The following is a 22,874-nucleotide window of genomic DNA, read 5'->3' as shown; positions in this document are numbered from 1 at the left end:
CGGAGCCGGGAAGAGCCCGGAACTGCCAGGGGATTTTGGGGGATTCGCCCAGGGGCTGGCCGGGCTCAAGGGGAGAAATGAGGCAGCCTCGCGTGCATGCTCGCTTGGATCCCGTCTTCCCTGGATGCTGGGATTTCCTGCGCATCAGGAACTTTCTGGCGCCCACTTTGGCTTGGTAAATATCTGCATTAACACAGTCTTCGTCTTGGAGACAGGGCTCTGGGCTCTGCAGGTGCGTACCTCAGTCTCCCCACCCTAGTCCCTAATCCCCGTGCCGGGCCACCCCCGCCCCTCCTGGCAGTGGGACACACGCGCATTCTGTGCTCCTTGAGCTTTTATTGCTGTCATTCCTGGGGTGGCGTCCGGCGACCAGACGTGGGAGGGGGCCTCACAGCTTCTCCGGTGGGGGCAGGGGCGCACGGTCAGGGCCAGGGTCTAGGCTGACCCGTGCGGGCAGGGCCCAGTGGGGTGGAGGAGACGGCCGGGACAGTCAGGAAGGGGCCCAGGCTGGTCTCCCAGGGCAGAGGGTCCTTGTGTGACGCCCCGTGCGGGGCCTGGCGGGCGGGGCGGGGCCGTCAGAGCTCTGAGGCTCAGCGGCCCTGAGCCTGAAGCCGCTGCATCTGTAGGATCTGACTCAGAATCCGCTGCACATCTGCGTCCATCTGACCCTGGGGTGCGGGGAGCAGAGAGAGAGAGCCTGTCCGGTCCTGTTCCGGCTTCTCCATTCCCCGCCCTCCCCACCGGGAGGCCACGAATCTCCCCCCACCGAGCCCAGCCTCCCACTGCACAGATGGGGAAACTGAGGCCCAGAGAGCAGCTGTGGTATGCCCGGAGCTGGGAGTGACTCACCTGAATGGCGTACAGGAGGTGGCTCCTATACAAAGCCACCACGGCACTGTGGCCCCTGGCAGCCTCCTGTGGGGAGAGGGGCGTGCTCAGAAAAGCAGGACCCCCCCCAAGACACCTTTGCACCCCGAGCCCCTATTTTGATGGCACGCACCAGCGCGACGATGCCGGTTGCTAAAATATTGCAATATTTCCCTTCCATGCCTGGCACGCGTCCCCCAGGCCCCTGCCTGCCTGTCACTCCTCTGGGGTCCCCGTCCCTGTGCCCCACGAAGCTCTCACCTCCAGCTGCTGCTGCAGACCCTTCACCTGGGCACGGAGGGCCTCCACCTCCGGGGTGCCCGGGGCTGCCGGCTGCTCCTTCAGCGCCTCCTTCAGACTGAACACTTCCTTGGAGAGCTCTGTGATCTGCGGTGGGGGCGAAGGAATGTCAGCAGGGCTGGGGACCTCTCCACGGTGGCGGCAGCAGCAGCAGCCACGTGCCAGGGGCCGAGGCCGAGGGACAGAGGTTTGCAAGGAAACTCACATCTCTGAGGCTCGCCAACTGGGGCTGAGAATGGTTTTCACATTTTTAAAAGGTGTGGGGGTGGGGGTGGGGGAGTCAAAAGTCGAATGACATCTTGGGACAGGTGGAAATTAAGTTAAATTCACATTTCTGTCTTTGAACATAACATTTGGTTGGCGCCCGGCCACGCCCACTCATTTACATATCACCTAGGGGCCGCGTTCAGAACTTATTTACATGCCTGGCCACGCCCGCTCATTTGCATGCATGGCCATGCCCGCTTTCAGAGCTGAGCACAGGCAGTCTGCCCCGCAGGGCCGAAAACGCCCATTTATTTACATGCCTGGCCACGCCCGCTCATTTACATGCCTGGCCACGCCCGCTTATTTGCATACATGGCCACGCCTGCTTTCAGCGCTGAGCACAGGCAGTCTGCCCTGCAGGGCCGAAAACGCCCACTTATTTACATGTCTGGCCACACCCCCGTTCATTTACATGCATGGCCACGCCCACTCATTTGCATGCCTGGCCACGCCCGCTTTTAGCTCTGAGCGCAGACCGTCTGCCCCGCAGGGCCGAAAACGCCGCCTGGCCGACCCTTTACAGAGAAAGCAGGTGGGTGCTGTGACATCCCCCTCTTGGAGTCCCTGGAAAGTGGAGGCTGACGGGACAGGAGGGCTGAAAGCAGCCCCGGGGGGCTCAGACAGCCCTGGGATTCTGTCCGTCTGGATCCCCCCTTTCTTGCAGGAGATCCTGGGAAGATCACCTAACCTCTCTGGGCCTCAGTTTCCTGATCTGTCAAGTAGGGAGCAACACAGTCCTCACCTCAGTTGGTTACTGTGACTCTGAACAGAGATTCAGTTCAAACTGTGCCTGGCAGACAGCAGGCACTCAATAAATGCTGAGCTTTGTTATTATTACTAGAGATCGGAGGTTCTGAGCCAGGAGCCGTTCTGCTCCCCGCCCCCCCAGGGGACACCAGGCGAAATCTGGAGATGTCTGTGGCTGTCACACTGGGGGAGATCCTGGCGTCAAGTGGGTGGTGGTCAGGAATGCTGCTCAACCCCCCACAGTGCCCAGGGCAGCCCCCTAGAGAATGACCCGACCCCAATGTCAGCAGTGCCAGAGGGAGGAACCCTGCTACAAATAAACCATAATCTCTACCACAATTGCATTTTCATTTTACAGAGGTGGAAACTGGGGCTCAGAGAGGTCAAGTGACTTGTCCAAGGTCACACAGGAGCCAGGGCTGGGTGACTTAGAGCTAACACAGCCGGGACTCCGGGGGTCACATCCATTGTCCAGTGACATGCTGGGTGACTTTGAGCCACTCACTTTGCCTCTCAGGGTCTCGGTTTGCCCATCCGGAAGATGGGGATAAGAATGCTTTCTGGCTCTTAGGGTTGCTGGGAGATTAAAAGGGACAAGATGTGAAAAACACTCCACTCAATAAGCAGAGGCTGCTGTGAATCACCATCATTACTATTTAAGGACAGAACTTGGGAACTGGCTGAACCATTGCATGGCTGTGTGACCTTGGGCAAGTGGCTTCACTTCTCTGTGCCTCAGTTTCCTCAAATGGGGATAAAAAAAGATAAGTGTTAATTTGTGTTAAAGGCACTGCCCGGGGCCTGGCATGCAGTAGACACTCAATAAACGTCACTGGGGTTATAATTAGTATTTGGAAGAGTAGCCTGGGTGTGACTTGTCTCCTTCCTTCTCTGTGCCTCAGTTTCCCATCTGGAAAATGCACTGATTTCCCAAGACCCTTTCCATTGGGAACTCTTGGATTCTCCCCAACCTCTGCTGAGTGAGGGCCCCCAGATGGAGTGCAGGAAAAGTGGACCCACCTTCTTGTCCTTCTCCTTGGCCCTGTCTAGAGCCTCCTGGGCACGGCTCTGGGCCTGGCGTGCCTGCTCCGCCTCGGTCCGGAGCCCCCGCAGCTGCTGCTCTGCCACAGCCAGCTGGGCCTCGGCCGCGTGCCGCTCGCTCTTCATGAACAGGGCCTCCCGCTGGACCTGTGGCCCAAGCCCACGTGTGACCCTGAGGACATTAGGACTTCAAAGACACCTGCTGACCCTCTATTTTGACGTAAGGACATTCAAACCCATTTTGACCTCAAGGAGTTTGATTTGGAGGAACTTCTGGATTCCCCTGGACACTGTGAATATTCTGACTCTGCCAAGTACCTCTGACCTGCTAGCTGTGTGACCTTAGACAAGTGACTTAACCTCTCTGGCCTCAGTTTCCTCATATGTAAAATAGCCCCTGCTTCACAGGGTGGTTGTGAGGATAAGATGAGCAGATACATGGAATATGCTTAGAATAGTGCCTGCTGACACGGTAAGAGCTATATTTGAGATGGTGATATTATTATTATTATTTATTATTATCATCATCATCACTAGTGTTCTTTTCTCTGCCAGTGGTGTGAAAGTTCATAGATTTCTTACACAATGAAAGAAAAACAGAAGAATTTGGATGAAAAGCAAACAAATGTCCAAATGTCGATGACTGCATTTTTCACAAAAATACCAAGATCACAGCAATGTTAGATCTGCAAAAATGGATCCCTGGGGGAACACTGGCCTTTATAGAAATAATAGCTTCAGGAAAAAATGGATAATAATAATAATTAGATATTCCATTAGGACAGATTGGCTACAATTTAACACTCTAGGAAGTAGACTAAGGGTTTATCTGGTTTGAAAGAGCGTGTTCTTGGAAAAAGAGTAATCCAGCTGCCATTTATTGATCACTTGTACCATCACTGCCGTAAGTAATTTATGTAAATTAGACCAGTTAATTTTCATGGGAGGATTAGAAACTATAATTATCAACATCATCCGGGTGAGTAAACAGGAGCTCAGAGAGAAAAATGCTTTCCTGACAACAAGTACATTATAGAAGTCACAGAGGTACTTCCTTATTCATATATCTGTTAAAACAGCTGCCAGGTTTGGAGGGATTTTGGTTTTTAAGAAAAAAAAATAGACTCAAAAAGTCCAGTATCAGGCCCTAATATATCACCTTACACCCGTTAGAATGGCAAAAATATCCAAAACCAAGAGTGACAAATGTTGGAGAGGCTGTGGAGAAAAAGGAACCCTCATACACTGTTGGTGGGAATGCAAACTGGTGCAGCCACTATGGAAAACAGTATGGAGATTTCTCAAAAAGTTAAAAATAGAAATACCCTATGACCCAGCCATCCCACTACTGGGTATCTATCCTAAGAACCTGAAATCAGCAATTCCAAAAGTCCCATGCACCCCTATGTTCATTCCAGCATTATTCACAATAGCCAAGATGTGGAACCAACCTAAGTGCCCAGCAACTGATGATTGGATAAAGAAGATGTGGTATATATACACAATGGAATACTACTCAGCCATAAAAAAGGACAAAATCGTCCCATTCGCATCAACATGGATGGACCTTGAGGGTATTATGTTAAGTGAAATAGGCCAGACAGAGAAAGACAAACTCTATATGACTCCACTCATAGGTGGAAGTTAACATATACACAAGAACTGATTTTTTTGATGATATTTTTTGAATGATATTTTTGCCATTCTAAGGGGTGTAAGGTGATATATTAGGGCCTGATACTGGACAAGGAGAACTGATCGGTGGTTACCAGGGAAAAGCGGGGCGGTGAGGGGGGCACAAAGGGGGAAGTGGTGTACCTACAACACGACTAACAATAATGTACAACTGAAATTTCACAAGGTTGTAAACTATCATAATCTTAATAAAAAAAAAAAAGTCCAGTATCAGGGACAAAAAAATATCACCTGGGTTTAAAAAAAGCCAAAAACTGGGGCTGGCCCGGTGGCACAGCGGTTAAGTGAGCACGTTCTGCTTCGGTGGCCCAGGGTTCATGGGTTCAGATCCCAGGTATGGACACAGCACCGCTTGGCACGCCATGCTGTGGTAGGCGTCCCACATATAAAGTAGAGAAAGATAGGCATGGATGTGAGCTCAGGGCCAGTCTTCCTCAGCAAAAAGAAGAGGCGGATTGGCAGCAGCTGTTAGGTCAGAGCTAATCTTCCTCAGAAAAAGAAAAGAAAAGAAAAGAAAAGAAAATACAAGTCAAAACAGCCAGGAGGTCAGAATGGCTGCAGGTCAAAGGGCCACCTGGACACAGTGGCAGGGTCAAGCGTCTGTAGGATTGAAACGGATGGAGGGGAAACATGCCACAGTTGTGGGGACAGAACGCCACCGAGTGGCCGCTGGGGGGGCCGGGTGGGCTGCAGCCATGCTCACCTGGAAGACCTCAGCGCTGGTCTTCTCGTGGCGGCGGCCCAGCTCCTCCAGCTGCCCCTCCAGCCGGGCCACGTCGGCCTGCAGCGCGCCCACCACGCGATCGTGGTCCAAGCGGGCCACGCTGCCCATGCGCTCCCGCTCCAGCTCCGCCCGCAGCCGGGCAGCCTCCTTGCCCGTGGCCACCACCTCCTGCTCCAGGCTGGCCGCCCGGCTGCGCAGCTCCAGGGCCTCCTCCTGCAGCCGGTGGTGCTCGGAGGCCGGCACAGCCGACTGGCGCAGGGCCTCCGAGGCCTCGTGCAGCTCCGCCAGGCCCCGCCGGGCCTCCTCGCAGGCCGCGGCCAGCTCCGCGGCCCGGGCCTCAGTCTCATCCCGCGCTCGGCCCAGCTCGGCGGCCGCTGCCCGCTGCTGCTCACCGGCAGCCGTGGCAGTGGCCAGCTGCTTCCGCAGCGCCTCCAGCTCCCGGCTCTGCTCCAGCCTCACCTCCTCCCGCTGGGCCAGCTCGGCCCGCAGCCCCCGGGCCTCCTCCTCGGCCAGCAGCCGGCCGGCCCGGGCCTCATCCAGCCAGGCCGCGGTGGCCTCCAGCTCCCGGAGGCGGGAGTCACGGGCTCGGAGGTCCTCCCGGGCCTGCTCCAAGGCTGCCCGCAGCTGGACCGTGTCGCTGCTTCTGGCCACGCCGACCCCACCACCCTCAGCCTCGCGCACCTGCTCACGCAGCCGGCCCGCCTCGGCCTCCGCGGCCTCGCACTTGTCACGGGCGGCCTCCAGCTCGGTGGCGGCCTCCCGCTCCCGCTGCCGGAGTGCCTCCTCCAAGGCGCGAATCCTGGTCTCCAGCTCGGCCTGGAGCTTTTCTGAGGCCTCAGCAGCCCCCGGGTGTAGGACAGAGCCCGCGGCCTCCGCTCCCATGGCCTCTGGATCCGTGGCCTCCACTCCCGTGGCCTCCATGTCTGTGGTCTCCGTGCCCATGAGCTCTGCCTCCACAGCACCCACTTCACCGGGCTTCATTTTTGCTTCCTCTGCTTTCGTGGTTGCGGCCTCGACTCCAGTGGCTTTTGTTTCTGGGTTTCCTCCTCCTTCTAGAGCGTTCATTTCTGTGACCTCAGCCTCCATGGCCTTGATTTCCAAGCTCTCAGCTCCCACGTCCTCTGTTCCTGTGGCCTCGACATCTGTGGCTTTTGTTTCTGTGGCCTTGGCCCCCGTGGGTGTTGCTTCGGTGGTTTCGACTCCCGCAGCCTCCTCCTCTGTGCTCTCAGGTCCGTTAACCTTGGTTTCTGGAGCCACGGTCCCATTAAGCTGTGTTTCCGTTGGCCCATTTCTGGTGGTCTTGGCTCCCAGGCCCTCGCCCTCCCCGGGGGCCGCATCCTCTTCTCCAGGGGCCTCCTGCGCCCCCTGCTCCTCCAGAGCCCGCAGGGCCTCGGCGTGCTGCCTGCGGAGCTGGTCCAACTCAGCCCGGAGAGAGTCATAGAGGGCCAGAGGGATGACCTCGGCCGAACCATTCGCATCCATCTCATCTTTCTCGAAGTTCTCCAGGATCTGGTGGCGGGGTGGGGAGGGGGGAGTCAGGCGAGAGCTGATGTGACCATGAGGGGAGCCACTTTCCCCGCCCACAGACTCAGCCACGTACTCACCAGAACCCCCAGGTAACAATCTCTCGGGTCCTCAGAGCTGTCCCCACCCCACTCTCTCAGGCCTCAGTTTGCCCACCTGGACCTTCTCCATCAGCTCCTGGTTCTGTCTCCTGAGGGCGGCCACCTGCTCCTGAAGCGAGGCCAAGAGCTCCTGGGCTGACGGGCTTAGCCGCTTGGAGAGCAGGGCCTCGGCCCCTGATGGGGGGCACAGAGTCAGGCCCCAGGGTCCCGGGCCACAGGGGATGGCAGCTGGGGGTCTGGAGCCGTGGGTCAGGGCCCCGAGGGCAGGCAGGCTCAGGCAAGTGGAAGAAACACGGAGGCGGGCCAAGCTTCCTCCCAGCTTCAAACTCCTTACTGCCTGGGGGTCAAGGCTCCATCACCCAGGGCCCCAGGCACAGGCGGGTGGGGGTGCGTGGGGCGGGGACCGCATCTGGGGCTTACCCAGAAAGTCGGGCAGCTCGCCCTCCTCATCCTGCAGGGTGGCCACGTCATAGCTGGTGTTCTCCCGTTCATTCTAGGGGTGAGGCCAAGGTCTGGCTCGGGGTCCTGCCTCCCCTCCAGCCCCCATAGCCCCGCCAAGAATCTAGAGCGGATGGGGATGTTCACGTGTCTCTATGACTCCCCACAAGTATCAGACTGACTGTGTTTGGCCCACGAGTATTTATTGAGTGCCTACTGTGTGCCAGGGGCTATGCTGAGCTCCCAAGGGAGGGCAGGAAACAGCCCGGGGCTGCCCGAGTGTGTGACCAAAATCCTAAGGACCGCGGCTGGATGTCGTGCAGCCTGGGCACATGGGACTGAGGGAGGGATGGTGGGTGTCCTCGCGAGGGCGCGGCTGGGATTCTGAGCCTGGGTTACGTGGGGCTGAGGGCATCTGTGTTGTGTACGTGTAGATACGTTTGCCTAATTAAGTACGTTTGGAAATTTTCGTGTGTGCACGCGTGTTTGTGGGTGCGCTGTCTGTGCGTGATTGAATAAGTGTCAGTTGCATGCACGCAAGTATTGACGATGTGTGTGATTATGCACGCCCGGGTGCGTTTGCTGCGAGTTTGCCCGCTGGACATGTAAGACCACACGTATAGAGCGTGGCTGCCCACCTCTGTGCGTACGTGAGTGTGCGCTATGGTGTGTTATCTGTGTGTGACTGTATGTCTGCTGTGCTGGTATGTTGTGAGACTGGACGTGTGTTAGTGTGGCTGTCAGGCAGCTGCAACAGGAGAGGAGCCCCGCCCCTGGTGGCCCCACCCAGAGGCCCCACCCAGAAGCCCCGCCCTCTGGTCTCCTACCATTCCCCAGAGGCCCCTCTCCCAGGTCTCGGCCCCGCCCCCAGAGGCCCCGCCCCCAGGTGTCGGCCCCACCCCCAGAGGCCCCGCCCCCAGGTCTCAGCCCCACCCCAGAGGCCCCGCCCCCAGGTCTCAGCCCCACCCCAGAGGCTCCGCCCCCAGGTCTCCACCCCCTCCCCCAGAGGCCCCACCCCATGGTCTCCACCCTGCCCCAGGCCCTGCCCCTGTCCCCGCCCCCTTCCCCAGAGGCCCCGCCCCATGGTCTCCACCCTGCCCCAGGCCCTGCCCCTGTCCCCGCCCCCTTCCCCAGAGGCCCCGCCCCATGGTCTCCACCCCACCCTAGGCCCCGCCCGTGTCCCCGCCCCCTTCCCCGAGGCCCCGCCATGCCCGCCCCCTTCCCCAGAGGCCCCGCCCACCTCGAGCAGGGACAGCCGGCTCTGCAGACTCTCCACCTCCCGGCCCAGACTCTCCTTCTCCTCCTGCTTCTCCGCCAGCAGCTGCTGCAGCTCCTGCACCTGGAGGAGGCCGGGAGGCTGAGCCCCCTCCAGGAGGAAGCAGGGCCGCTGCGGGCCGGCTCCCCCCCTCCGCCTACCTGTCTCTCCAGGCTGTGCAGGGAGCTGGCCTCCGCCTCCGGCAGCTGATGGAAGAAGCGGGCCGGGCTGGGGGCCGGGCGGGGGGTCTCCCCGGCCCACCTCTGGTCTAGCAGCCCTCCATCCCAACCACGGACGGCCACTCTGCTCCTCCTGTACACCCAGCACAGCTCGGCCCCCTTGCTCACAACTAAATATTGACTGAAGGCGATTTTGTGTCAGGCCTGGTTTGGGCCACTCATTCACTCATTCGTTTATTCACTCACTCGAATATTCGTTCACACGATAAATATTTATGAAGCGTCAACTGTGAGCCAGGCACCGTGGACCATGCCTGCCCCCGTGGGCTCACAGTGAAGTGAGTGAATTCGAATAGGACCCACGTGGTATGTCCAATAGCAGTAAGCACTTTGAATAAAAATAAAGGGGACTGGGAAGTGAGTGGAGGGGGCTACAGTTTTAAATAAGGTGGGCAGGGGAGGTGTCTTTCAACAAGGGGTCTTTGAGCAAAGACGGGAGGGAGGGAGCCATAGGGACCTCTGGGGGAAGGGGGTTCCAGGCAGAGGAACAGCACATGCAAAGGCCCTGAGGCAGGACCATGCCTGGCATGTTGGAGGAACAGTGAGGAGGCCCGTGCGGCTGGAGCAGAGGGAGCGAGGGGGAGAGAGGGAGGAAGGAGAGGTAGGGGGGTTCTTCCACCCAGAATTGCACCCCACCCCAGGCTGAGCCCCAGGCCCGGGCCTCTGCTGCCCCTCACCTCCTGCTTCCTCCGTTCCTGGTGCTGCTCCAGACCCCGGATCTTCTGTAGCAGGCGGCCCCTCTCCTGCCGCAGCCGCACGATCTCCTCGTAGGCGTCTCGATCATCCTGTTCCCCCCGCCCCAGGGACCCACCATCTTCAGATCAGGCCCACAGGCTGTCCCCTCCCACACCTGAGCCAGAGCTTCCTCCCCCTCCCGCCTCCCCCCACGGCCAGGGCACCTCTCACCGGCATAGGGATGCTGGCGGGGGGCTGAGGCGCCTTCCGCTTCTTGGTAGCCCCTCGCTTTTCACGGCTGGACACGGAGTTCTGGGGGGAGGGGGTGATGGGGGCACATGGGGGACGTGCCTGTCTCCAACCCAAATAAACCACCCCAGCCAGCCCACTCTGTGTCACCAGCCCCATCTCTGCCCTCACTTCCTGTGTGATCCTGAGCAAGTCCCTGCCTCTCTCTGGTCCTCACTTAACCCAGCATCAAAGAGGACGAGACCACATTCCAGAACTTCTGCTTTCCTCTCTGTCCCTCTCTGTCCCTTGGTACTTTCCCCAGACTGTCTACAAGTTTCCTTTTCCTGTGGAGCTGAGATGCTGCAGAGCTGGGAGAGGTAAAGGGGCCAGACCAGCCTCCTTCCCTGGCGACACCAGCCCTCACCAATCTCAATCCCCTCTCCCACCCCACCCCACCCCCTGCCCCATGATTTAGTCCCATCCCCCCAGCGTTGTCACCCAGTTCTAGGAGTTATGCTGTGGATGCTGCTGCCACTTGGTGGCAGCGTACCCTGAAGGTTGCCTTCTTCCCAAACAGGTCCTCCCGAGCCATAACCCTGGGGCAGGGGCCCATCTCTTCCTACAGATCTTGGGGCAAGGGGGAAGGTGGTGTGTGCACTGCTTAGGGATCCATACCTGAGATGACGCCTCTCCTGAGTCATCCTCTGGGAGGGCGGGGGAGAGAGGGAAGCAGGGTCAGGCACTCTGTTCTAGGGACTCCATTCTCAGCCTTACGAAGGGCACTAGCCAGCCCAGAGGGCTTGGGGGGGGGGGGGGAGAGCTCCCATTTCCCCAAGAATCAGGACTCTGAAGGCAGGAATCAACTACTTTGGCAGAATGCTGAAAGGAGGGACCTTGAAACTCTCAAAAAAGAAGATGGTGGCAGCTCCCGTATGCAGCGAGTGGGGCACCAGTTCTTAGGAAAAGTAAAGACCTGAGACTAAAGATGACCCAGGATAGGAGAGAGGATCCCTCGACTATTCGTAAGGCTCTGGGGCTCCTTGAAACAGTCCTGAGTAGGATCTGGGGAGCCATGAAACCTCCAAATAGGGATACCTTGAAACTATCCATCGTAGGGAGAGAAGGGGGAAAAGAAACCATCTACAAGGAGACGGAGGGGGTGCTACAAGTTGCTTAGAGACGGGGCTGGCATACCGCTGGGTGGTGAGGGGCGCCGGGCCGCCTCCTGCAGGAGGTGCAGGATGAGTTTGTCCCCCGCCAGGGCGCCGTAGTGAGCAGCATCCTGGCCCAGCGCATCGGTGATGCCCGGCTGAGCCCCGCCCTGCAGCAGCACCTCCACGGTTTCGGGGCTGGCCCCCTCACAGGCCAGCATCAGGGCTGTCCTGCCGGGAGAGGGGGCTCCTGAGAAGCTGAGGACATCCTTGAACCCCCACACCCTTCTCAACACCCAGGCTGGCCAACTGGATTCCCCTCCACCCAGAGAGGTTAAGAGACTCGGCCAAGGTCACACAGCACACGATGAACTGGCTGGGAGGAGAGATGCTCACCTGCCATGCAGGTCTTGGTCATTGGCGGCAGCCCCCTGCTGCAGGAGGAGGCGGCACAGATCTGTATGACACATCTGAGCTGCTATGATGAGGGGTGTTGTACCCAACTAGTGGGGGTTGGGGGAGGGATGAAACAAGGCATGAGAAGCTGACCCTGAGAGGTCGGGAAGCCTACAGGACTGCCCCTGAATTTCACCTCCAACTCTTCCACACTTTCCAAATGGTGGCTGAGATGCTGCCACTTGGTGACAGCGTACCTCAAGCACCATCTCTTTCCCAAAAAGATCCCAGAGGCTCACCCGATCTCGGGGATTCAGGTGTGCCTTGAAGGAACAGAGCATTTCTGAGCAGGCGATGCAGCCGCCAGCCGCTGGAAAAAGAGAGAAGTATTTATTGTGTACCTACAGTGTACCAAGAGAGTGTTAATGTTGACCAGAGGGGTCAGAACTCAGCTGAGGTTGGGAAGGCTTCTCAGGGTTCGATCTGAGTTCCGAGTTTTGAAGGTGAGGGAAGAGGGTAGAGGTCACCGCAGGGGCAGGGACCCTGAGGTGGGAAAGACCTTGGTGAGGTCAAGGAAGTGGGAGATGGCGGATCCGTCTAGAACTTCAAAGAAGGACGGGACTGGGGTCGCTGGAGAAGTCAACAAACTCTATCTGATTTCCTGCTGTGTGCCCGAGGGCGTATGGGATTTTCTTTGCCGCTGTAATCCCAACGCTTAGAACAGAGCCTGGCACCTAGCAGATACTCAATAAATATTTATTGAATGAAAAAAAAAAAAAAAAAAAACCAATGAGCTTCCACAGTGCGACCAAAGGCACCGCCGCCACTAGGTGGCAGCGTACTCCAGCTGCAAGGAATTTTTCAACAGTGAATAAAACTCTGAAACAGACTCATAATGGATTTTGAGTTCCCCAAAGGACAGACGTTTCTCGAGTCATCAGTGAAGGCCATTCCCGAATGTCATGGGCGCGGTGGACAGACCTTGGGCTGAGTTCTGGCTCAAGTGGGTGGGTCCCTTCCCCTCCCTCGAGGAGGGCGTTTGGACTTGATGAGTAGTAAGGGCACCCCGACCTTTGGCCTTTCTGAGATTCCTTGGGGGTTCCTCAAAGCAAGTTACACTCCAGTCGGTCGTCCCCTCATTGTCCCCACCCAGTGGTGGGCTGCGGTGGGCAGGGCGAGGCTGGGCTGCACCCACCTGCATGATGCAGGGCCGTCCACCCACTGCTGTCCACAGTGTCCACCACGCAGGACGCCTGGGGAGGGGGACAGATCGTTGGAGGCGGACCCATCCCCTTCGTTGGCTCATTTCTCCAGGAACTGCTCCTCCTTGAGCTGTGCTGTCTTCTGGGCTCCCTGCCTCACCCCTGCCTCCCCTCCCACCTGTCTGCTCTGCAAGCCCGTCTCCTCACGGGCCCCTGAGGGACGCTCTGCTTTTATGACAGTTGGTGAGAAACAGGGAATAGCTGGGAGCTGAGGAGCAGCTGGCAGCTTGGGGAGTAGATGGGAGCTCTGAGAGCGGCTGTGGCTAAGAAAGTACCTGGGGTTTGGAGAAAAGCTGGGACTCAGGAAATCGCTGGTATCAGACATGTATCTTGGGTGTGGGAAGTATCTGGACACTTGGGGAGTATCTGGGTGTCCAAGGAGTAGCTGGGGCTCAGGAGTAAAGGGAGCCAAGGAACAGCTGGGATTCAGGGAGTATGTGGGGGTTCAAGGAATGGCTGGGACTCAGGAGTCGTCAGGGAAGGAGAGTATCTGGGGTTTGGGGAGCATCTGAGGTTTGGGGAGTATCTGGGGTTCGGGGAGCATCTGGGGTTCAGGGAGCATGTCGGGTTCGGAGAGTATCTGGGGTTCGGGGAGTATCTGAGTTTCGGGGAGTATCTTGGTTCAGGGAGTATCTGGGGTTTGGGGAGTATCTGGGGCTCGGGGAGTATCTCAGGTTTGGGGAGCATCTTGGTTCAGGGAGTATCTGCGGTTTGGGGAGTATCTGGGGTTCGGGGAGCACCTGGGGGTCAGGGAGCATCTGAGACAAGAAAGGCAATGACCTGCAGCAGCTGCTTCAAGCACTGCGGGTGCCCGTACTTGGCGGCCAGGTGGAGGGCATTGTAACCTGGAAGGGAGACAAGACTGACCAGGGCTCCACATGCCCAGGAGCTTCCGGCTGCGCCCCGAGCTGCCCTGTCAACTCTCTGTGACGAGTCTCCCGGCAGCTGGGAAGCCCCAAACCCCACGTCCTTCTCAAAACCGTGCCACTCCCTGTGGCCAGAGACTCTCCAAGCCCCGGCCAGCCTGTGTTCCAGACGACCTCATCTCAGCTGCTCCATGCCCACCCGCTCCTCAAGCCCTATGGTCCCAGCTACTCCCCACGTCCCCAGCTACTCCACACGCTTAACGACACTGAAGGGCCAGCTCTGTCCCTCAGAATCCACGGTTGTTCTATATGTTCCTGCTAATCCACACACCCCTGCTATTCCACGTGCCTGCTATGTCCGTCCGTGATACTCTACAGACCCCCAGCTACTCCGCACATCCTGGCTACTCTCTGTTATGCCCTCCCATCCCTAGTTACATCACACACCCAGATTCTCCTTTTGTCCCAGCTACTCCCAGAGCTCCAGCGACCTCTGAACCCCAGCTACTCCACGTCACTCAGATACTCCCCCGAACTTGATGCCATTCTCATGGCCCCAGATACTCCTTAAGCTCAGACACCCCGAGGTTCCAGCTACTTCCCCTGGTTCGGCCACTAGCTGAATCCCAGCTGCTCCCCTTCCACAAGCTGACTCACCTTGCTCAATGCCAACCCGGGTCTGTGTCCTTGGGCATCACAGCCTAACCGGCCCCTGTGCCACCCCGGGGGCACTGAAGGGAACCCCTTCCTCAGCAGGACACTGAGGGCTTGAAGCAGGGCCTGGCCGGGCAGCTGGTCTGAGTTCCTCCTCCCTCCCCAGGGGCCCGGCGGGCAGTACCTGCCCCGTCCGTGCTCATGACGTTGGCGCCGTGGGCCAGCATCACCTCCAGACAGCTGGCTGCACCCCTCATGGCCGCCAGGTGGAACCTGGAGGTCAGAGGCCAGGGGTCGGCCACAGGGTGGCCAACCCTGAGCTGTCACCCTCTACCCCCAGGGAGTGGGCACTCACGCGGACTTGCCCTCGGGGTCCAGCTTCGTGGGCACCAGCCCCTTACGGGTGATGAGGGCAGCCACCCGCGAGGCGTCGTTGTTTTCCACGGCCTGCAGCAACCGCTCGTCGCTTTTCCCCCAGTCCTGGCTCTGCGGGGGGGCACCCAGAGGAGCATGGGGCCGGGCCGCCGCCCCCTCCCCGCTCCCCGTGGCAGGGGCTGTGGGCTCTCCCCCCCGCCCCTGGGCACTTGCCTGGCACCTGCCTCTGGCTGCCGGCTTCGGGATGGGGCAGGGGCCGCAGGGCGGGCAGGAGCCGAGGTCGGGGGGGCCGAGCCGCAGCTGCGGGGGAGGTGGTCCTGGCTGGGGGGGCTGAGGCGGCGTCCCCAGGCCTGTGTCCCCAGGTCCACCGCCCCAGCTGGCCATCCAACACCCACTGCCAGCATCGGCCCCTAGCATCGTTCCCAAAAGTCCCCCCCCCTCCAGGTCGCCAGCCTGTTCCTGGGCAAAGAGCCACCTTCCCAACATGGCCCCATCACAGTGACCCACATCTTCCCCAACTACCCTCCAAAGCCTCCCCCCAGAAACCCTAAAAGGGTCCCTTCGAATGTCCCTCAGAAGGGCCTCTGCCATCTATCCTTCTACGGCCACCCTGAAATGCCACAATTGTCCCCAAAATGTCACAAGATCTGTTCCCCTACAGCCGTGGCCTGAAATATCTTCCAAAATGTCCTCGCCAAAGTCGCTAAGTGTTGCCCAAGTCACCCCCCCATAACCCCGTCATCCATCCCAGAAATGTCCTCCCAAAAGATCCTTCGAATGTCCTCCAAAATTGCTCTCCAAATGTCAATATCTGTAGCCAAAAATGTCGTCCCAATTGTCCCCCGAAAGGACCCCATCCCAAACTGTTCCCTGAAACTCTGTCTCTACATGTCCTATAAATTCTCCTGGGGGTCCCCATCTGTCCCGCAAACCGTCTCCCCAGATGCCCCCACGTCTCCCCAAATGTCCCATCCATCACCCATCTCCCCCATCTCTGTCCCCCCCTCGCCCCACGCCGCCTCCTCCCTGTTCATCCTTCCGGGGTCCGGGGGTGGGGGGTCCAGGCCCGCGCGGCTGGGGGCGGGGAGGGGGGAGGAAGGGCCCGCGCCCGCCCGCCCGCCCGCTCGCTCGCGCGCCCCCCTCGCCGGCCCTACCGCGCAGGAGGCGGCGGCGCACAGACACAGCTGCTTCATGGCGTCCGGGGCGCCGGGAGCCGTCCGGGCGGAGGGGCCGCAGGGAGGGGCGCGCGCTGCCGGGGCTCGGTCGTCCTGCCCGCCCCGCCCGGAGGCCCCTCCCCCGCGCGCCCCGCCCGCCGCCCCCCCCCAGGCCGCCCCTCCCCCGCGGGTGGGGGGAGCGCCAGGGAGGGGGCTGGGCTGGCGGGGAGGAAAGAGGGTACCACCCCGGCCCCCCCTCACCTTCCCGCCACCACCTGGAGGATGCGCGGAAGGGTCTCCGGGGACCCGCCTGCGCCCAGGTGCGCCTCCTCCAGGCTGGCCGGGGGGTCGCAGGGGACTCGGAACCTGGACCCTCGAGAGAGAGAACCTCCCACCGCCGCTGGGCCTTGGTGTTCTCGCTCGCTCACTCATCCATTCATTCGTTCCCTCACCCGCTCATTCATTCTCTCGTCTCCAGTGAGGGGGAGATCTGCGCGCTGACACGCCTGACTTCCAATCCGGGGCCCCGCCCTGCGCACCCCCCGCATGGACCACCGAAGTGACTCAGCCAAGATATTTACTTACCTGCTTTGGCCTCCACTTTCCTCATCCGGGAAATGGGTTTCCTAATAAACAGTACTAGGCACCAAGCACTCAACAGCACGGTGCCTGGTGCACAGTACCCGCGCCAGACACACGGATTCATTCATCAGCGAGAGATGTGGCGGGGCCCGGGTCCATGTGGAATGCTGAGTCCCGGGGACTCGGGATGGCATAGATGCTCCATGGAAGCACGGAGGCAAGGAGGGGACAGGGCTCCTCCACGGGGCTGCGTTCCGCTGGCTCTTTTCTCAGACTGGGAGCCCCTCCCGCGCAGGGCCGGGCTGAGGCCTCCCCGGGACAGGGCCTGGCTCCCCAGGGTGGGGCGGGACAGCCTGGAAATGTTCCCGAGTTAAGGAAGGACTCAGCAGGCCAAGCCCCCGGAGCATGTGAATTTCACGCATTCAGTCCATTTGTCCCCTGGGGTGCCCGGCACTGCAAAGACAGCTGTCCTTGCTATCACTGAGGTCCCCAGGGAGACAGACACACCCACGGGCTTAAGAACCAGGGTGTCACTGGGGAAGCCCAGGTGAGCCGGGAGCTCCACTCCTGACACGATCTGGGCAGTCAGGGAGGGCTTCCTGGAGGAGAGGACATCTGAGCCGGAACGTGAAGGATGGGTGGGAGTCAGGGGGTGGCAGGGACAGGATCGCGTTCAGGAGAAACCGTGAAATCACCGCTCCCATGGTTGCCTCTGCCCTGCTCCAGGACTTGGTGGGGGGCGAGAGGCCCACTTAAAGGGGGGGCAGAGGAGGAGGCGCTGGCAAAGGAGACCGAGGAGGGGTGTCTCAGGAAGTGGGGGGAACCAAGAGTGTGGGGCATCAGGGGAGCCATGGAAGGTCGCAAAAGCTGGGGAAGTCCGCTGTGTTGACGTGGCTGCAAATTCACAACGGGGCCAGCAGAAGGGGGAAGGCGGGATTCCAGGAGAGAGAAGCGTTGAGGGAAGAGACAGGCCTTCCAGAACGTGAATTTAGGAGCAGTGACTGCAGACAGGCGGAGGAGTTTGAATCCAGCTTGGTCACGTTATATCTGCTGTGTGACCTTGGGCCAGTCACTCTCCCTCTCTGAGCCTCAATCCCCCAACTGCTAAATGGGATGGATAATGCAACAGACACCACAGAGCTGGGTTCCTCCCCTCTGGGACGGCAGACACGGGTCGGGTCATTCTCTGGGGGGCCATCCTGGACACTGTGAGGGGTTTAGCAGCATCCCTGGCCCCCACCCACTCGACGCCAGCAGCACCCCCAGTGTGACAACCACAAATGTCCCCAGATACCGCCCTGGGTCCCCTGGGGGGCAGAATTGCGCCACCGTGTGGAGAACCACTGGCTTAGGGTGGGTGGTGCGAGAATTTCCAGCTGCCCTTGGCCTGTCGTCCGGGGTGCCCTGCACGTTCAGACCCAACGCCCGTGGAGGCCGCGTGCGACGCGCCACAGACACCGCCGTCCCCAGGGGCTCGGGCCAAGTTGTGGCCCCATCTGCCTGCTGCCTCTCACCCCAACCCCACTCCACCAGCCAGCCCCGGTGGCTGTACCATTCCAGGTTCCCCCCTTCTCGTCCCTGGTGGCCCCACCTGGAGGACACCCCCTCCCTGCTCTCCCAGCTTCTGCCCTTGTTCCCTTCTGCCAGCTGCCAGTCCCTGAGGCCGAATCCCGCCCCCAACGGCTGGTCTTGTCCGGCTCAAAAGCTAAGGACGGTTTTTACATTTATATGTGGTGGTGGGAAAAAATCAAGAGAGACTATTTCCTGACACGTGACAATCGTGAAATTCCCGTTTCCGCGTCTGTAAATCGTGTTCCCGGGGCGGAGCCTGGCCCATCGGCGTACAGCCGGCTCCGGCTGCTCCAAGCCACGGTGACAGAATTGAGGCCAGAGGTTCCTGCGGAGCTGTAAATCTTTACTGCTCCGCCCTTTGCAGGAAAAATGTGCCCGTCCCTGCCCGGAACAGCCTCCCTGGTGGAGGCTCTCGGCTCATCTTGACGTCGTCATCGTCCCCAACATGAACCCCAGCGTATAAGGGGTTAAAACCAAACGTCCCCGTCCCCTTGCACCTCTTCCCGAACTATATTTCCCCGTGGGCATCGGTTTCTCTCACCCCTGTACTCGGAGTTTCACAGATGCACGAAACTAGCGTCGAGCTCAGCACCCTGACCGCCCTCTGGCGCCACGCACGCACGCAGAAGTGATTTAAGACAATCGCTAAAACCCAGGTGGCCTCACACCGAAGTCCTGGCTAGTTATGGGGCCTCGAAGTCCTTTTGCAGGAAAACAGATGTCCAGAGAAGACCGAGGGGCTGAAGCTTCCCAGACCCCAGCTCCTCCTGGTGCCCAAAGTCCGCCGTCCATCACGGAGGCAGACGGCCGAGGACACCCACCTGCAGATCCCCTGATGTCGCCACCCGTCTCCTGGCAGGTGGTCACATTCCTGACAACCTTTAACCCCTCTGCCTCCCATCCTTTGGGGTGACAGATCTGAGTGTTTACTCCCGCCTCCCGAACCCCTGGTTGCTTCGGAAGAAAGCATCTCCGAATAGCGACGTCTACATCCGTCGGACAGCTGAGTGCTCATTGGGGTACCCAACCGGGGACGGGGGTGGGTGGGGAACACCCATCTCAATTTGGGAGACTCTGAGCTAATTTCCACTTGTTTGGGACAGACAAGCCCTGGCCCCTGGCGAGAACCGGCAGCTTCTGGCTGTTTCTGACACTCCCAGGCTCGTGGGTAAGAACTACGGTTTGGCACTTTGGGTTTTTGTACTCAGTGGGGGTGGAGCTATGGGATAGGGAAGTTCCACCCCCAAGATCAGCCCCACCCACTGCTGCCGTCTCCAAAACCAGCCCAATTACAGGGACAGCCCCACGAGAGGAAGGAAAATGAACCCAGCTTGGCCCCCGCATCCCTCAGGATCAGGCCAAGTCTGGCCCCCAAGTGGGCCCCTGAGTTATAATATTATTTTGCACTTAGATTTGTCTTGTCGATGGACGGGGAAGGGGACGGAATTCCCTGCTGTCGAGTCTTTTAGGGTCCTCAAGCAGAAGGAGCTTGATCGACCTGGATGTAAAATCTTGGCAGGACAATTTGAGGCCTCGAAAAGAACAGGCGATGAGTCTTCCGAAGAAAAGGGTCCTATGTTGCCATCAGAAGAAGACCCTTCTGGGGACGATTTGTCACCAGGAACCCAGGGCTCTGGCCCCATCAATGACCCTGACCCTCGTGATGGCCAATCGCTCCGTATCTGCCTCAACCCTGGCCACTCTGGCTACAAGGGCGATGACCCCGAACCCGTCATGCTCTCTAAATAATCTCTTTTTGGGTCCTGGTGGTCCTCCTCCCTGTGGATCCAGGACCCCTACTTCACCAATTCCTGCCCCTCTTCCAATACACCCCTCCCTCTGTGCTTCCTCAGACCACTCCCTGGAGAAACCGGGAGATGTGGTTCTCTCCTTCTCGCACCCAACAGGGCATCCAGTTCAGTTGGGGACCATCCATATCCCCTGCAGGACCATTTCCATTAAGACAGTCCCCACAGGGGGCCTAGATGAAGATGGACGCCCCACTGGACTAATGCAGCCTGTCAGCCTCTTTACCACCACTTTTCTTTTTTCTTTTCTTTTTTTTTTTTGGTGAGGAAGATTGGCCCTGAGCTACCATCTGTGCCCATCTTCCTCCACTTTATATGCGGGTCACTGCCACAGCATAGCTGATGAGCGGCGTGTGGGTCCACACCCAGGATCCGAACCCGTGAACCCAGGCCGCCGAAGCGGAGCGTCCCAGACTTACGCCTCCGGGCCGCACCCTCGAGATTGTATCTTAATGGGTCTCAGGAAAGGGGCCCCAAAGATTAAAAACCTAAATAAAGTGCAAGAAATTAGACACGGGGCAGATGAAAACCCTTCCACCTTCCTGGAACGCATCTTTGAAGCCCAGGGAAAATATACAGAGTTGGACCCCAAGAGTCCGGAAAATTCTAGAAGAATGAATATGACCTTTCTTGGCCAGAGCGTGCCTGATATCCAACAAGAGTGACAGAAATCAAAAGGCGCCCTACCTGCCTATTTCCCACTCGGTGGAGGTGGCTTATAAGGTTTTTGTTCTCAAGAACACCCTAAAGAACGGCAAAATGAAAGGAAAAGAGGGCAAGAAGTGAAACAGCAGCCAAATTCCTAGCTGCCACTTTGACTAACGATCAGAGGGGTCTGCTGAGAAGGGACCCAAGCCCCAGACAAAGGGGAGAAAGCAAGAAAAGTCGCTTCTTGGAAGAAATCAGTGTGCCGGTTGGAAGGAGGAATGCCTCTGGAGAAGGGACTGGACAAAGGGGCCGAGGGCTCCGTTTTACAAATGGCAGGGACGATGGGCTGTAGTCTGGCCGGGAGGCAAGGCCGATGGCAGAAGTCTGTACGCACACCTGCCAATCACGCACTTCTGTCTCATCGATGGACTCGTTCCGTCTCCCACAGGTCCGGTCCCTGAGCTGCAATCTTGGTCCCCCCCTTAGGGACCGAGGATGTCATCTGGCACATGGACTCCTTTAACGATGATACGATTAGGGCCTTGAAGGAGACTAAGCAGAGCCTCTCCCTCCTCAGTTCCAAGGTGGCCTTAAGAAGGAAAGCAGTCCTTTAAAATAGGATGCTTGTGGATGTCTCAGCTGCTGCCCAGGGAGATGCCTGTGCCATTATGACAACCGAATGTTGTGTACACATCCCTGACAATCCTGGAAGCAATGCTACGGTTGTTCGTGATCCTTTTTTTTTCTTTTTTTTGGTGAGGAAGATCGGCCCTGAGCTAACCTCTGTGCCAATCTTCCTCTATTTTGTATGTGGGATGCTGCCACAGCATGGCTTGATGAGTGGTGCGTAGTTCCGCGCCCGGGATCCAAACCTGCAAACCCCGGGCAGTTGAGGTGGAGCACGTGGACTCATCCGCCTGGCCAGCCCCCTACCTTGTCTTTTAATGATTGGATTTCTCCCTGGTTTGGGGGTTCAGGGATGGCTTGGTGGAAAAAGTTATTCATAATTCTAGTTATTATAATCATGGGTGGTATTTGCCTCTGTTGTGGTGTCTACTGTTGTTGCAACATACGCATGAATCTGCAAGATAGGTTATTCCGACAACTTGTAAAATCTCGGACTGCAGTCTTCTTCCAGACACAATTTCAGGCCAGTCCCGTTACTTGTGAACATTTCCAGCTTCAAGCCCCACAATGTCCTTCCTCTCTTGTCCCTACGACGCCCCCATTCATCAGGAAACAGCCACATAAGAACCACCCCCAAGCTCCTCAAGATTGAGGAATGAACCTAGAATGGGGGGGACTGACATTGGTCCCCGACACTAACCCCAGTCTATAAAGGGTTAAAACTGAAAGTACCCATCCCGTCCCCCTTCTTCTCGAACCGTCCCCCTTCTTCCCACGTGGGCATCGGTTTCTTTCATGGCTGCGTTGCTGAGCTTTGCACATGCACAAAACTAGCATCAAGATCAGCGCCCTGACATCCCTCTTGCACCACGCATGCACACAGAAGTGATTTCAAAAAAATGGTTAAAACCCAGGTTGCCTCACACTGGTCTTGGCTAGTTACAGGTGACGCCAGGGTCACGAGGATTTATGAGCTTGTTATACAGAAGAAAGAGAGCGCCTTCAAGGAAGTTACGATCGCCAGATAACCAGCCCCCAGCTGCTGCTGACGCCCAGAAGTCAGATCGCCCAGGGGCTTGTCTGGAGTGAAAGAAACACGGATTTCCCCTTTGTTTCTCTGAAACTCCTCCCACCAAGCCCCTTAGCTCTATAAAACCCCCTTCTTTCTTCCTTTGTTAAGGTGGATTTGAGACAACCTATCCCCCGCCTTCTCATTTTGGCCAATTAGAATAAACCTTTCTCCATCTCCGGGCACGCGATGTCTCCGCGATCAGCGTATTGCACGTCAAGCACACGAACTTAAGACAAAGAGGTTCGGTGTGAGGTCCGTGAAGCTGGCTCGGAACTCCAGCACCATGTGGGGGATCAGAATTGGCTGCCCCAAAATGCGTCTCTTTGGCTTATTTTTAAGGACAAAAGACTCTGAAAGAAGCTTTGACCTTCCCCTCACTGCCTAAAAGAATGTAAGACAGAAAGCCCGGCCCCAGGACAGACCAGCACCGCAGATAACTCTGGGTACCACAGGCTGCGAGGAACGTTGCTAAGCCGACTCTTATGGAAGTTCTCTCTCCTGGGGTCCCACTGTCTACAGGTGGCCCAGCACACATTTATCAAACATGTGCATTCCCATCTCCATATGAATCGTCTTCCTCTCCTTTGAAGCCCCCAAGCCACT

At 58.3% G+C, this 22,874-nt stretch overlaps 1 protein-coding gene across 4 annotated transcripts; it reads right to left on the bottom strand.

The window, feature by feature from the left end:
* Positions 1-316: 316 nt before the first annotated feature.
* On the bottom strand, positions 317-16,897 carry ANKRD24 (ankyrin repeat domain 24). 4 transcript variants are annotated; one of them, XM_070622636.1, is made up of 21 exons: positions 16,548-16,897; positions 15,022-15,108; positions 14,789-14,919; positions 14,618-14,706; positions 13,694-13,758; positions 12,847-12,904; positions 11,951-12,021; positions 11,652-11,758; positions 11,299-11,486; positions 10,780-10,808; positions 10,105-10,185; positions 9,876-9,983; positions 9,121-9,165; positions 8,945-9,043; positions 7,687-7,759; positions 7,322-7,440; positions 5,621-7,150; positions 3,202-3,369; positions 1,129-1,254; positions 850-915; positions 317-668 (listed from the first exon to the last, which is right to left on the bottom strand). In XM_070622636.1, exons 4-21 carry the CDS (start codon positions 14,688-14,690, stop codon positions 591-593), a joined length of 3,084 nt encoding a protein of 1,027 aa, XP_070478737.1. In that variant the 5' UTR covers positions 14,691-14,706; positions 14,789-14,919; positions 15,022-15,108; positions 16,548-16,897; the 3' UTR covers positions 317-590. The 4 variants fall into 4 exon arrangements, with proteins under 4 accessions (XP_070478737.1, XP_070478734.1, XP_070478735.1 ...); XM_070622633.1 differs by lacking the exon at positions 16,548-16,897 and adding an exon at positions 15,963-16,115; XM_070622634.1 differs by lacking the exons at positions 15,022-15,108; positions 16,548-16,897 and adding an exon at positions 15,963-16,119.
* Between the last annotated feature and the right edge of the window lie 5,977 nt (positions 16,898-22,874).

Source organism: Equus przewalskii, chromosome 6 (assembly GCF_037783145.1).
Source record: "Equus przewalskii isolate Varuska chromosome 6, EquPr2, whole genome shotgun sequence".
Taxonomy (NCBI): Eukaryota; Metazoa; Chordata; class Mammalia; order Perissodactyla; family Equidae; genus Equus; species Equus przewalskii.
The sequence above is the reverse complement of the archived record's forward strand: the minus strand, read 5'-3'. Positions and strand labels throughout refer to the sequence as shown.

Excerpts from the sequence above, each read along its gene's own strand:
- ANKRD24 (XM_070622635.1), bottom strand. The coding sequence starts at position 15,399 with ATGGCAGAGGCCCTTCTGAGGGACATTCGAAGGGACCCTTTTAGGGTT. Across the intron at positions 11,759-11,950 it reads ACCTGAATCCCCGAGATCGG|TTGGGTACAACACCCCTCAT; the intron begins GTGAGCCTCTGG and ends AACCCCCACTAG. Across the intron at positions 669-849 it reads ACCTCCTGTACGCCATTCAG|GGTCAGATGGACGCAGATGT; the intron begins GTGAGTCACTCC and ends CCCGCACCCCAG.